Source organism: Cynoglossus semilaevis, chromosome 1 (assembly GCF_000523025.1).
Source record: "Cynoglossus semilaevis isolate Cse_v1.0 chromosome 1, Cse_v1.0, whole genome shotgun sequence".
NCBI classification, from domain to species: Eukaryota; Metazoa; Chordata; class Actinopteri; order Pleuronectiformes; family Cynoglossidae; genus Cynoglossus; species Cynoglossus semilaevis.
Window position 1 is genome coordinate 25,846,277 of NC_024307.1, and position 15,637 is coordinate 25,861,913.

The following is a 15,637-nucleotide window of genomic DNA, read 5'->3' on the forward strand; positions in this document are numbered from 1 at the left end:
AAAATTGGACGATTGTTGCATCTGTACCCAGAATTCATGTGACTGCCTCAGACGTTCATGTGATAAAAGGTTGTGAGATCTTGGCATCACAAGACAACAGAGTGAAAAATTAAGGAGAAAACATTTGTTGCATTTGTAATTTTGTTTTATCCAAACTATAATATACGTCTTTGTTGGAGGTGGAATGGGGTGTGTGAAAGTTTGTGTGGTTTTGCCCCACTTCCACATGATCCCCATGTGTTTTCATTAGTGCACAAGGTTTATGTGCTGTGGCCATGACAACCTCCCTCATATTCTTTTCTCTCTCTCTCTCTCTCTCTCTCTCTCCCCCTTCCTCCCTTCTTGTCTCTCAGGCAGCAGCAGCCTAAGGACATACTAGACCCCAGCCTCCATCACACATTGAACCCCAACCACCTGCCCCCTAAATTCCTCCTAATTCTCTTTTTATACTGTTACATAGCCTAGACTTACAGGCAGTGCTTTGGCTTCACCTCTGTGATCCGTACCAAGGTGTGTGTGTGGCTAAACACACACTTGGTGTAGCTAGTTGACTCTCTGAGGCCACAGCCATGTTTGAACATTATTGTTTTGAAATGCAGAATTATTGCTAATTAATTATTTAATTATTGAAGTGTTCACACTGCTCCAAAGTACTTCAGTGTAATACACATTATACACAAGTTTTTTTTTTGTTTTTTTTTTCTGGTCTGTCTAGTTAATGGCAAATGGTCAACTAACAGTTCTGCTCAGACGATTGTTCTGCAGATCAGATAGTGTCTGGTTCTCCAACCCTGGTTGTGTGAGTGTGGACACAGCTTCCCACAAGCAGGTTCAAGCTCTTTGTGTTTTGCAATATGCAAGTGTGAAGATGTCCCATCACAGGAGTACAAGTCCGTCTTACGCGGTCACTTCGCCAGGCCAGAGGTGTGGCCAAAGCACTGCTGGACAATGTTATTATATTACTATAATTATCATTATTCTGTATATCATTCATATTAATGTTATTACAATGATTAAAATCCATGTTGAAGCATGACTTTGCAAAAAAAGACAAAAAAAAACTAATAGAAAACAATGCTGTACATTTTTTAGATATTTTAATGAAATACAAAAAAAGGTATTTTTGTAATCCAGTTTGATTGGTTTATGTTGTTGCTGTTTTGTTGTTTTTTTTTGTTTTTTTTTTTTGTCCTAGCAAGTTACCGTGGTATACCAAAGCTGTTGGTGTGCTCCTTCCCCATATACTGAGTGTGTACAGTAGATTCTGGTTTTGCTTGTGCGTGTTTTTCGTGTGTGAGTCCCATGTCTGCGGGGCATTGGTTCTTCTGAGCCGTGGATGCTACCACCGGGGGAGAAAAAAAAAAACTAAAACACTCCCAGACCAAGTGGGTTTGCAGTTTGAAGTAATCAAATGTGCTAAAAGAGGCATTAACAGTTTGTAAGGCCGCAGCGGTGAGGAGTGGTGTGACTCCAGGGACTGCACTAGATGACAAACTGAGTCCTGCTATAATTAGGAAGACGTCTCTTTATTGTCTGGCAGCACAGTACAAAGAAACGAAGACCAAAGGCATTTATTTTTTACACTGGAAGGAGTGGAGTCGTATGGTTTCTGACTGACTTTGTTGTCTGCAATCTGACTTCTTATCAAGTTAAATCCTTTTTTTTTTTTTTTTGCTGCATGTCTCTGCTGGTGTCACTCCAAAGAGCCTCTTTGAGTTCAGAAGGATCTTCACTTTAAGCCATTTTTGTCTTTTTCTCTATTTTTAGCCGGTCGGCGCGACTCCTTTTTTGTAAAGTCAGAATTTGCATACACATCATCGTTACGGGGGGGGTTAAAAAGGAAGTCTTTTGTATAAAAGTGTGCGTATTCTGGGCCTGCAATCACATCCTGATCATGTCACAAAATCATTAAGTGTCGATGTTTCCGTGACAACAAAGAGAGACCAATTCTTGTACCAGATGAAGCCAAGTCTGATTTTATTAGCCAGAAACATCAACTAAAAGACAGCAAATATCCATATATGCTAAACGTACAATCATGTAGGCCTGGTTGAATTATGTAGTCAGTGTTTGTAATTAATTAATATGAATTATAATAGTAATAATATTAATATGCACACGTGTAATATTGACTGATTTGAGGCAGTTTTTTGCTCTTACAGACATTTTTAAGCCACAATTGGCAGCAAATTTATAAGTATTTATATGACGTGTGCGTGTGTGTGTTTTTTTATGGGTATTCTGCTTCGGAATTTTCTAGACGCCCAGCATTTAATTCATTGTAGGTATTGCAGTAAGTCTAAGTTTGTGTTTTAATTTTAATGTAGTCGTTTCCCCCCTTTCTAGAGCTTCTGAGTTTTGTTTTGGTTTTTGTTTTGTTTTTTTTGATCAGAACATGTGAAAATACAAATGCTGTTTTTATGGTCACTGTGAAATCCAGACTTGTCACATGGACAGATTTTTTTTTTTTTTTTTTTTAATGCATCAGTACAGTTCGGAAGCGTCTGGATGTTAATACAATAATCCCTCCTCTTTCCAATGACATATACACCTTATTTAATTATACCGTGTGCATATCTGTGTGTCCTGAGCATGTTCACAGCATGTGTGTGTGTGTGTGTGTGTGTGCGCGAGCGCGTTTCTTTCATTACTGCATACAGTACTGTTGATATTTATGTACTTTAGCCGCTGTGTAAGAAGAAGCTGTATTTCAGTGAAGCGCAGATGTGTGTGTTTGTTTGAAACAAAAAAAAAAAAAAAAAACATGATTAATATGAGAAGTTTTTATGACCATGTAAATGAAGACATTTTTGGCCATCTGCCATTAAAATCATCAACGTCCTTCCTGCTGTCTGAAAGTTCCTGTGGTCATTCTTGGGAATTGTGTGATCTTTAAAATATGACTTTATTTTACATGTGTTTATACCCATATTCCTTTGTTAAGATAGCACTATTAGGATATGCAGGGATTTGTGAAAAAAACACTACAACCACATAACAACAATATTCTTAGTCATTTTAATGACTAAATCTGTTCTGAGCTGTGTTCCTCTGACAAAATAGAAATAATCACAAACCAAAATAATAAAAAAAAACATGTTTACTACTCTTAAAGACTTTTAATGAAAATATGTTAATGTTTAATTACCGTTTATCTTTGAGTGTACAGGTCTGTACAACTTTGAAGCTCTGCGCTATATTCAGCCAGCTGTAATGTTGCCACATATGCACAGTTTAGGTAAAATGACAGGTCACCACAGAGGTGAAAAGGCTAACGTTGCTAACAAACATTTATTAGCGACTATTTTTCCTTTAATGAGTCAAAATAAATGTTTGTAAAGTGAATGTACTGTAAAGAAATATACTTTACAGGTATATACTGTAGTGTGTCACTTTGGACCACTGGTTCTTAAGAAGGGGGGCAGTCCTTCCCTAGGGGCATTACAGTAAGCTATTGCAGAGGGGTCATAGCAAGGTAAGTTAATTAAGTTGATTTCTTCATTATAGCCTTTTGGGGAAATTGTGCTGAGTTGTAATTGAATTTCTTTGCTTCAAGAATTCAGTCTTTTAATTACAGTTGACCTAAGTTTCCAAGCAATGGCTGTGAATGTGAAAAATAATTCTGTCTCAGAATGTGTAGAGCTGCTGAAAAAGGTTGGGAACCACTGCGTTAGACTCCATGGAAAGTCAAGAAGACATGAAAGGAACCTTAACGAATGTGGACTTGATTCAGGATGATTCAGTTTAATAAGTTTAGCTTCTCTTTGTCCTCCAGTCTTTTTATCTTCTCTTCCAGGTTTGGCCTTCTTTGGCATTTTCACATGGATCCGAGACGGGAGGATGTCACACAGACATCCGCTGTGTAAATTCTTAATATCCTCTTCCTCTCTCGCACTTGTCATCGGATAACACACACCCCCCTCCATCCCAGAGGACCATCAGACACATGATGTGGGTTTCTTATAAAGTGGTCTGTGTACCAGGGGAGCTGCTGACCTCGCTCTGCCCTCTGTTACGCCTCAGACACAGGCCTCAGCCAATGGAGTCGCTCTCTCTCTCTCGCTTTCCTCACCATCTACTACTTTTTTTTCTCAGCACTAACAGCAGGTGGCACACATCAGCTTCTCACATGTCAATCACTCCTCCGTGAACAGGAGTTTTCACACTTGGTGTAATAGCATAGAAAAGTGGTGGCTAAAAAGAATGTGTCTCTATGAGAAGGGCTACTGTACGTATGAAGCTCTGGAGACATGTTAATAATAATATAAAATAAAATAGGGATTATAATAGGGATTTTTGAAAAACGTGTTAAATCCTTTTGTCCCAGTTGAACCAGTCCATTTAAGAGGTGTCATTGTTGGTATTCACTCACACCTTCCTTTAGACTTTCATTACTGCTAGCATGATTTTTTTAAATATATACTAACAGCTAATATTAAATTCCAAATTGATCAAATTGGAATGTTTAAATCAGGTTTAAATCAGGTTTGTCCAAATTAATAAGAGTTAAAAAGAGCTTTGCTATTTAATTCTTATTAATTTGGACAAACCTGATTTAAATATGTCCAGCTCGGCTACTGTTGCACACAAACACACTGCCTTGTGTTTTCATCATCAAAAATCTAAGTTCATGGATTTAATGTTCCCAATATCTTGAAAACATCTTCACCTAGTTATCTAACCTAACACAAGCCAAAATGTTTAGTACAAGTGAGTTACTTCAACTGGTATATATGTGTATAGGGCTGGGCAATGATTAAAAGTTTTAATTACAAGGAAGTCATTAATAGCAATTAATCTCATTGTTGTGTAAACAGTCAGCAGTTAAATACAATATTTACTTTAAATCTCCACTTAGAATTTGTGATGAAATCAAATACAGCGTCACCATTTTGCTTGTCAGAGGTCCAGCTAGTCAGATCTTATTTACATAGTAACGGTTGCTATGATGTATGACTGGACAATGACCGTTTGGGGTGGGGTTTTGTGAAAGGTCAGTTCTCTTCTGTTCTGGTTCCTGTGAGCGCCGCTGCAGAAAGCAACAGACGTCTACAATAATGAAAGAAATTATTTAAAAAAAAACAATGTTAGTGCACAATGTTAAAAATTGTTGGTAATATTTAATTAATGAGTTAACATGATAATAATTCATTAAGTTGCCCAGCCCTAATGTATATGTATTTATGTATGTGTATATTAATACACACTCACGTATATACATACATGCATATGTATAGATGTATTTACTCTATATATACTGTATGTTTGTATGTGAATATATATATATGTGTGTGTGTGCTTCTCTAAATATATACAGTATATATATATATATCATATTTATATATATATATATATATATGTGTGTGTGTGTGTGTGTGTATGTATCATATTTATCATATTAGTTGAGGTTTAATAGGTTATATTAGGACAACCTTAGTGTGTTTGAGCAATGTCTTGAACAAAATGACCAGACCAGACTGTAGTTGTCGTCAACATCCTGGTCCTTCCAAACTATGACCCAGATCCCAGGCATTTATCTTTGGAAACAATGTCAAGAAGAAAAGTCCTGGGAACCAGTTTGATAGCTGTGGAAATATTTCATTATGTTAAAAATAGTGCTGCGTGTACAGTTGAGCACGAGTCCCAGATAATCCCCGAGCGTCTGGGCATCTGAAAAGGCTCAGATACAGTGTTCAGCCTGACTAACCGGTGACTCATCCTCCAGCAGTCTGTGCAGCATCTGCACAAGTCTGCGCAGTCACTGTTCAAAAAGAGGGGGCTGCTCTGTACTCTTGGAAACATGACCCAACCCAAACATCCATGACACTCCCTGTGGGGCGGCTGGGGTATTTGGTGATAGTTAGGTAGGTTTTTTTTTTTTTTTCTTTAACTCAAACCTCAGTGAGTCAAGGAGTTTTATTTCACAGCAGGAGGGTAAGGAGGGTGAGGAGGCTGATCTCCTTCCTGCTCCTTTTACTACCTCCTTATTTCTCTGTCAACCTCTTAAGGTTTTTTACCTCCTCCTCCTCCTCCTCTTCTTCTTCCTGCTTCTCCGTGATCCTCATCTTCACCCTCCCTAAGGTAGGCCCCAGTGCCCAATCAAAACACATCGAGCCCCCTCTCCCAGCACTTCTCTGTTTCTCATGTGTGTACAGCCCACTCCCCGGCTCCACGCTGATATCATTTGGACTACTGGAGTCAGGATCGGGACCGTGTTACTGTGTGTGACTTCAAAACCATGTGTCATATGATAACCTAACAAAAGATGACATCATAGGATGACTTAGGCCTTTTTCTACTGAAGAGTCTGGATATTATCATTGCCACCTAGTGGCGAAAAAACTACAACTTGCAACCGCCAGAAAGAGCAGAAAGGGCCAAGACTGCTCGACACGTTGACTTTCATTTAGAATAATTCTCACATTTATCTTTCACAGCAGTCACAGTCTGATCTGGGTAACCTTTCTGTTCACGCCACCGTTTAAATAAACTAAATTAACTTCCACATCAAATCCCAAATTACTTCCATGTACAGTATGTTGAGTACGTAGCATCAGCACTGAAGGACAAATACTTACTAACATGTTACCTGTGTCATTTCCAAAGTAAAGCTATTTGTATTTATGTAAAACACGTCATGATTTACAGCATTTTTCTCTGGGTAATTTCAATACTTTTGGTTATCCTTCTTCCTGTTTTTCTTTTCGTTCATCGTTCCATTTTTATTTTTCTTCTTCATCTTTCTTTTCTTTGTTTGCTACTTCTTAGTCTTCTTTGTTTTTGTCTTGTTTTCTTTTCCTGTTTCCTCTCCATCTTTATTCTTTCTTCTTCGTCCTCCTTTACTAATTCTGTCTTTTAGTTTTAGTTTTTTCTTCTTGTTGACAGCTGATCCACAGATTTTAAATTACTGAAAAAAACAAACAAAACTGTTTAACCCTTTACGAATTAGACACATATGTGGGATAAATAAGAGGGTCATTTTTTTTTAAAGACCAATATTTACCTGCATTTGTCCTAGACTATATCCTTAAAAATCAAATTTTTGTCTAAACAGGCAGAAGAGACATTTTAAAATCAAGGAATTATCTGATAGTATAGTATCTAATCAAATCATTTGTCAAAATAAATGTAGCTCATATGAAGCAGGACACGCCTCTGCAGGTACCGCTGCCCCGTCAGATGGAGCATCGATCCACTTTAATCAGTGTGTGAAGACTCTCTCTGGACTCTCACTGCACCGAGGGTAAAGTGATGTTCAAAGCAGCTCTGCCTCTGCAGGATTAGTGCAGTGCGTGCCGGGCTTATACCGCCATGAAAGTGCGTGCCACTCAGGGCCACAGCGGGGGGTCGTGATCTGTACTTCCCCAGACTTTAAAGGCACTGCTATTCTGCATTCATTTATTAGATTTGTTATTTGGTAACGAATATTGATGAGAATGTTTCTAACTGCACAGTTAGAAACAAGTTCACTCTCAGTATTTGATCTTTAGACTTTTATAAAAAATACACCATAATGACTTAACTGATAGTGGTTAAAGGTGAGGGCCTCTATTACTGGTCCCTTTAGTCTACATGCCGATGTTTCCCTGTGTTAGATATTTAGCCCATCGATGTTTCTGTTTGGGAGAAGAACAGAAGTTAATGGCTGTTTGGAGTGTAAAGAAATAATAATAAAAATATAATAATAACAACAACAACTACAACAACAATAATAATAATCCCTTATTAGCCCAACAATGGGGAATTTCACCGAATCTTCGTAACTTACACAGGCTGCCACAGGAGGTGCCATTGAGTACACCAAATTAACAAATTAACTAAATACTGCACCAAGTGATAGATAAAGTAAGGTCTGCTGCAGAACAGCACAACAATGACGTGGACTGCACAGACCACGCCCCCCTCAGCAACACACCTGACCCCAGTGACCTTAGCAATCAGAACAACAACTTCTACTACTAGTAGGTCCTACTACTACTACTACTACTACTACTACTACTACTACTGCTGCTGCTACTACTACTGCTAGGAGGTAAAGTATTAAAGTGACCAAGATCACAAGTAACCACAGAACCAACCAAAAATAAGTACTGCACAAATACTGGTCCTGGTCCTACACTTCTTCATGAATACCAGCTCATCCTACCTATGACTACTGTAGTATCTCTGACCAAGTATTCCTTAAAATATCACCAATACAACACCAGTCCGAATGGCCAGTAAAAATGGAATTCCTGTAGTAGCTATACGTTATCATACATTTCATTTTACTCGTTTAGTTTTGTGTTTTGCTGACGTCATGTATAGTTTTTATTCAACATATTTTGGTCGAGATAGGCTTCCATACAATCCTACAGTCAAAAAGTCCATCGACGTTCTTGTGTGCAGAAACAGATAGGCATATGTCGACATCTAGTGGCCACCTTTTATTGTTACCAGTGAAATCTCCATTGTCCTTTCATAGCTGCTTTGAGCTACTTGGTGTTTTTATCAATGAAAGAACGTCCTTATTCTCAGCATTTTCAACAGTCCTGTCGTGTGATATTCACTAGCGTGTTGTTCTGGCCGTCGGCGGCGGACACCACTTCACATGACACAGCCGCTGTCAGCATGTGATCACACAGCCTGCAGTGTAATGTGTTATCTTCTCACCATCTAATCTCTCTCTCCATCTATGGACTGGAATTACAATATAATGATGTCCATAAAGGAGTAAACGCTGACCTCTGAGCTGGGTCATAATGAATGAATATCTGCGCCGGAAGTAGTTTGATTGCATCACATCGATATAGTTACAGCTTATCTGATTTATCAAAGTTCACTCAGGTTTGTATTGTTATAACACACACACAAAGAGATATATAACGACGTCTAACTCGTTTTGTTTTCTACAGAATGCAATGTAAATAATGCTAAATAAAATACTTTTGTGCATAATAAGGCTCAAAAACTACTTAAAATATTATTGTAATAATAAAATTAATATTATTTATGCAGTAGGGTTTGTATAAAGAGATGTTTCTATTTAATTTCTACTACTCTAAACTGTTTTTCATTGTTCCTGCAACAGTGGCAATAAAGAGCTATGCTGTTCTAGTTAAATAAACTGCTTTATTTTACAAGGTGAGAAGTAGAAGTAGTCTGCTGGAGTCAGTGGCTTCCATTGGAGATCAGTTTGATCTCTTAATGTCTTTGTTTTTGGTTTTATTTCTTTACATTTTCTCTCATAATCTACTGTCATTGGATAATAATATGTGACTCCCCAAATTTGAAGAAATAATTAAAAAATAAATCACATGGTCTGTGTATTGACTTTTTCTGGCTGACCCAGTAAGTGTCAGCCCCGCCTGTCTGTCTGTCCTCATTCACTCCTGCTGTGTCTGTAGTGTGGGGTTAATCAGTGTCATCACCCTCACCTGTGTTCCTATCATTACCCTAACTCCTGTCACCTGGTGCCTCTCTCCCTCACTCAGTGCTGGTCAGCTCATTGGACACTAGTCATTGTCATTGTTTCCCTGTGATCCGTCCTGTGTCCCTCGCTCCTGTGTTCATGATTTTTTTTACCTGCTTCTCTGTTGTTCCTGCTCCAGTGAGTTTTTGATATTTTGACTTTCCAAATAAACTTCCATGTCCCTCTGGTGTTGCCGTTGGCTCCTGCCTGCTTCCCAACATTACAAAGTCATAACAGTAAGACATTACAGTCAATAATACAAAATGCACTTTTGTAATCATCATTTTCATTTTAATGACAATTCAAACCAATGGCTTTTTGTGTTCAATTCCTATTTATTTTTTTAAATGAACTCTCATTTATGTGTTGTATTCTATTTAGACACTAGCTGCTTTCCTGTTAGCCTCTTTAATTCAGGAAGTTGGTAAATATGTGGAGAAAAAAATATCAGGTGCTTGGAAAACTTCAAAGACTGACAAAAGTCAGCTTTTCTGGTCTTCTTTAATTTTGCCTTTTCAATATGATTCATTCTAAGAAGTAGAAACACAGTGTCAGGTGGTGTTTTCCTTATTGAGAGATGGCTCAATAAACAAATTCATCTATAGCACAGCAGACTCAAACAAGGGACTGTAATTCTTCTACTAAAAATATGCCAACACGTTGAGGTATTTTGAGGTGAATTCCAAAAGTTTTCATGTGACTTTTTGGACTGTTGTTAGAGAACAATACAAGTATATAGCACATAATGTCATCTACAGTTTATAAAAAAATTTAAAAATATAATCGTCTTCAGGCTCTGGATTATTGCTTCTTGAAAATCCTCTTGGCGTCCACGCCCTCGTAGTTGAAACTCTGTGAATGGAGCAGAGAGAACAGAAATGATGGCGTTACTGAGAAGTTGAGCTGCAGAGTTTGACCTGCTGTAGGAGACGTGGACCCACAGACCTGAACCAGCTCTCCTCCCACCATAGTTCTGGTGGTTGTCAGGACCTTGTTGTTGTCTTTCCTGGTGAATTTGCCCTTTAGCATTTCGCCGTCCAATTCCCACGTTCCCTGGTTGTAAACACACACTTGTCAGTGTAATGTCCTCTGCTCACACTTTGTCTCTTTAAGTTTTTTTTGGGAGATGGTGAAATAATTCAAAGTTTTTTTTGGGAGATGGTGAAATAATGAGGATCGTGTATAATAACTTTTGAACTATATGAATGATCATTGTGAATGAAGTATTTTGTAGTTTAATTTCCTATATATATATTGGATTTCTTATATATTTTAGCCTATTGTTAGCTGGCTTTTTATATTGAATGTTTGTTATTTTGATCCTCATTTTGTAGTAATAAAACATCACAATATATAAACATTTTTATAAAATGTAAAAGTTGTTACACTGTTGCTACCAAAGCAGTGGGTTGTGACTTTTTTTTATTGGTAATAGTTTTGGTTGGCCAACATTTAAGTAACATGACCAAGAAATGTAATGAAATGTAACCATGTATTACCCTTCACTGTCTTTTAACCTTTGGTCAATTGTTTTTAAACAATTTAGTCAGTTTTAATTTATTTTCTGGGTAACTGTAAATTTAAAACACATGTAGAACAATAAGCCTATTTTTTTAAGTTTATCTGAAAAAACCCATCAACCACTTCCATAGGGAGTCCAGTCTAAACTTGTTTCTATTTAATTTGAGAAATAAATTTAAAATAACAACCTTTAGTTATTTATGGGTAAGTTCTTTTAGTTTTAGCTTAAAAGTCCTGATGTGTAATTGTTTGGTTTTTAGGTGATACTTTTCTTGGTTGTAATAGTTCACAGGTCTGGATGAGGTACAGTAGATAACTTCAGCTGACCATATTTAACAGACAGACTTTTTAAAAAAAGCAATTTTCTGTAAAAGTCCAAAACTGAATAATCATAAATAAGTTGTGGCCAGCAGAAACTCAACTTGTGGGCACTTACTGAGACCTCAGTGCCATCAGCCAGGGCGTACTCGAAGGGCACGCCCAGGGTGAAGTCGATGTCCTTGGTGCGGAAAGTGCTGGACTCCTTTATGTGGAAGTTGTCTCCTGTCTGCTCGATGGTGATTTTCAGGTTGTCGTGTTCGGCCAGTTTGCGTTTCATTACGTTAATGCCTTGTTAAACAGACGACAAAAAAAACAAACAAACCAAAAAACAGTCAGATGTTGGATGTCTGCCATGAGGGGCTGAGAATTTTGTTGTTGTTGTTGTTGTTTTTGTTGTCAAAGAAGTGACGGTTTATCTTAACAATCACACCGGACTGTGAACTACAGCAGTCATACACACACGACCCCTACCAGGGCAGTTAAACCTCTCAGTCTTGTATACACACACACACACACTCACCCATCTGCTCCATGAACTTGTCATAGTTTTCGTTGCGGTCCGCTTTCCAGGTTCCATTGAAGGCCATGGCTGCAGGATTGTTGTAGTGTGAGACTGGAGACTGGTGATGAGGAGATGGTGGATGACCACAGGCCCACCTCTATATATGCACACCCTCCCCACACACACACACACACACACACCCACCCCTCACTCTCTAGCCAGAGTTGGCATGGAAGATGCTGCTCTTTATCTAACTGATTATCTGTCTGCTGATGTAGCCATTTAGAATCTGTGTCAAATGTAGGGCGATGTCTGCACAACCTCTAGGATACGCTGATAAATAACCCCGTGGGCGACTCCCCTTCTCTGTGAATCTGGCACAGAGAAACACTGTGCCACTGTTCTGGGCACTGAGGGAAGACATAAAAGAGTGGGATGTTTGCATGGCTGCCCATGGCGGTCTCTCAGCTGAGCCCCCCTTTCTGTTCCTCAATCCTTTCTTTGTTGCCCTGTTTGTGCCTGGCATGGAAATGAGTTGGTGAAGAACTTTGTGACAGGCAGAGCTGGCATGTCACAAAAGAGCAGTGAACTAGAAGAAAATGTATTGGCTCACCATTGTGTTACACATTTCATTTGGGTTGCAGCACATTTTTGACCTAAAATGTAATATTTTAATGGCCACTGTTTTGGAACTTTGTCTCAGTACTACGTACTTCTGTACACTCTCTGTTGGCATTCCCTGTTGGCATCAATTATACTGCATATGACATCACAGCTGGCATTCATCACTGGGCGCCCGCGGCTCTCAGCCTTTCAGTCACATCTCCTCAATTTGAAGGTGGTGTTTTGACAGAAGTTGAATAAGTTTATATTGTTATTTATTTTTTACTGACTAAAAATTCAATTCTGTTTCCCAGCTGATCCAGAGCCATGGTGTCCAAACATTCTTAAACTTTTGTATCTATTCATGGTTTAGAGCAGGAGTGTCAACCTCAGTCACTAAAAGGCATTGACATTTTAAACCCAATCTTAGTTGCATTTATTGGCATCCAGACACACCAGAAAATAAGCAATCTTACTGTGTACTGTTGTTTTTTAACCCTTTATTTGATCATGAAATACATGGAAACACAGGACAAGTATTAAAAGCAGTATTGTACCACTGATACAATTTGTTGTTTCTAATTTCAAAGCAAATATAATGTTTAAAATAAAGAATATTTAAACTAAAAGGACAGAAAAAACTGAGGACTGGTCCTTTAAATCCACAGCATCTGTATTCAGCCTGTGTCATTTGACAGCTCAGCACTGTGTCTCCAGAGAATGGCCATACTCTCAGGGCTGATCTGTGACATTACGGACTTCATGAAGAATATTGAAGGCATTGTCCACACCTTGAGTGGCCCCTTTCACTCACTTGAACCTCCTCACCCTCACTGTGAAATGGATGCCACTTCCATTCAATGGGAGTGCATTAGCTGAACAGCAGTGAGGGAATGAGGCAGGTAAATCTAATATATATATATATATATATATATATGTGTGTGTGTGTGTGTGTGTGTGTGTGTGTGTGTGTGTGTGTGTGTGTGTGTGTGTGTGTGTGTGTGAGGCCAACACAGGCCAACACAGTGATGGCCATGCTGACAGCAAACACATCATATTTTACCACCTTGTCACACTCCAGCAGGGCGGCAGCAGAGTAAAGAATTCATTGGGGATCGATGCAGATGGAGCGGTTTGTCTAACGCCGCATGAGGGATGTTGTTTATGAAAAGCTACAGGGGGGTAGATCTAATTTCTGAGTTTAATCTGTCTGATGAATGGCTTTTTAAACGTTAGTAGTAGACAATATGTGTGCGCTGTCACTGCAATACAAATGGGTAAACAGTAGAATAGTTTAGTTAGATTGTTCCTAAAAGTCTGTCGGAGTTTAACGACAGAATTGGGAATCAGCGTCTCCAACACCTGGAGGGCCTTATCATAAAGTGGCAGCAGATTTACAGTCATCCAACAGCAACAACAACAGCAGCAGCTGTAAAAGAGGGGTGTTGTTGTGCTAATCCTGGTGTAAGTCATCGTTACACTCAGCCGATGATAATATGATGACTAAGGATCTGATTACAGCTGAGTCTCCTCCAGTTTACTGACCTGGTTTGACACAGTTTGTTACTTTGACTCCTGTGTGACCCCGAGCTGATGCTGTGTACTACACACTGCTGCCATGGTGTGTGTTAAATACCCTGGCAAATACTCTGATGGATGTTAGCACCACTCCTGGCCTCACTATGTACATAACTGCAGTACATTACACATGTAAGGATTCATGCAGTTTCACTGGCTAATATTGTTTACTGATCGTCAACAGTTAAACTATCACACATATGTTAGGGAGGCACCGATTCAGATACTAGTATTGGTATTGGGCATGATACTTCAAGAGCTCATACTCTTACTTGAAAACTTGGTGGATCCAGTGACCAAATATTGGGTAACAAAATTTCAGGACTGAAACCGTGAAGGTACTAATACAAATCATATGAAGTGCTTAGAGTTAGCCTAGCTTAGCTTATGTTTTCAGGTCTGTACTGCAATAGTATCACTGTGCTGGGTGAAATATTCATTCATCCGATATTAACTTTGTGCCGATATTGTCCAAACCTTACTTTCCGATTCTGATATCAGCCAATACCAATATAGGCCTGGTAATATGTATTTATGTGTTTATTATTTATAAGCTTAATTAAATTAGCTGTAATGCTGCCATCTAGTGACATTGACTTTAATGTACAGCCGTTTATCCCCCAAACTATTTTTAGGGCACACATCATTTGGCAAAATCTAGGCATTATGTTATTGGGTTTTCAGTAGTGGGGGAAAACCAATAACGATTCGTACAGGTATTACATAATATGCTAATATCTGGAGTTCCCTAATTATATACCATCATGTTATTATACCATACTACTTCTAATAGGTATGTTTTTCACTGTTGAATTTGAGGAAAAATACAGGCAGAGGGCAACACTGCAGGGAAAACACACAACTACTGCATAGTATGTAGTTCCCTAGATTTGCCACAAATACTTGCCTCGAACCTGAATTTTCTTGGCAGGCAGTGGATTAAACTGGAATTAAATCATGTTAAGCATATAATCCCTCGTGTTGAATCTAGGGTTTTAAAGAATATTATTGAAAGTATATTCAAGGAGAATGTATACTTTAAAGTATACGTAAAGTATATGTAAAGTATTTCATGTATTTTCCAGATCCAACAGGCTTCAGGTGTACACTTGTTGTGATGTTGTGTACAAGTTACAGTAAATCTGCAGAGCCTTAACTGATACATTCTGCCATCTTGTGGTTGACTGCTGCAGATTCAGGGTATCGGTGCTCTGTGAGCTGACATTATTTCTTTGGGTTCTCATTTTACTACAGTGTATTTCGAATATTTTACAGCCTGTGTAAACTGTTTGACGAAACAAACCAAAAAAAGTGTGATTGTGTTGTTTGGTGACTTTCACTGAAGGCAGTGCAGAATGACTGCCAGAGCCTGAACAGAGTAAAAGAAACAGAACCATGTCCTAAATATAAACCCGGCGCTGCCTCTACGAGAGAGTATGTGAAAAGTCAATATTATTGAGGCGTTGCGATGAGGCAATATTTGAATTTCAAATGAGCCTCAGACAGTGGAGAAAGCGAGCACTCAGTCATGCTGACAAGCGCGTACATGAATAGTGAAGAGGTGAGCGCACGGCACGGCCCTGACAAATAGCTGCAGGAGTTGGCTGAATGAGAAACAGTGTTTCACGCAGGGGGAAATGGGATAATTGATCCAAATTAGG

At 38.7% G+C, this 15,637-nt stretch overlaps 2 protein-coding genes across 13 annotated transcripts in view; one reads left to right on the forward strand and one right to left on the reverse strand.

The window, feature by feature from the left end:
• Positions 1-2,842, forward strand: part of LOC103387484 (RNA-binding protein with multiple splicing-like) — a 37,428-nt gene extending 34,586 nt beyond the window's left edge. For 6 of the 12 annotated variants that reach the window (XR_003051590.1, XR_003051602.1, XR_003051576.1 and 3 more), the window contains one exon: positions 358-2,842. The gene's annotated coding sequence lies outside the window, so the exon portion shown is untranslated. Of the gene's footprint in view, positions 1-353 lie in introns of all 12 variants that reach the window. The other 6 variants (XR_003051595.1, XR_003051583.1, XR_003051560.1 and 3 more) reach the window with 1 other exon arrangement.
• Positions 2,843-9,766: 6,924 nt separating this feature from the next.
• Positions 9,767-12,115, reverse strand: LOC103387509 (fatty acid-binding protein, intestinal-like). Its single transcript, XM_008322191.3, has 4 exons — positions 11,814-12,115; positions 11,409-11,581; positions 10,397-10,504; positions 9,767-10,303 (listed from the first exon to the last, which is right to left on the reverse strand). The coding sequence occupies exons 1-4, from the start codon at positions 11,878-11,880 to the stop codon at positions 10,253-10,255; spliced, it is 399 nt and encodes a 132-aa protein (XP_008320413.1). The 5' UTR covers positions 11,881-12,115; the 3' UTR covers positions 9,767-10,252.
• Positions 12,116-15,637: the final 3,522 nt, after the last annotated feature.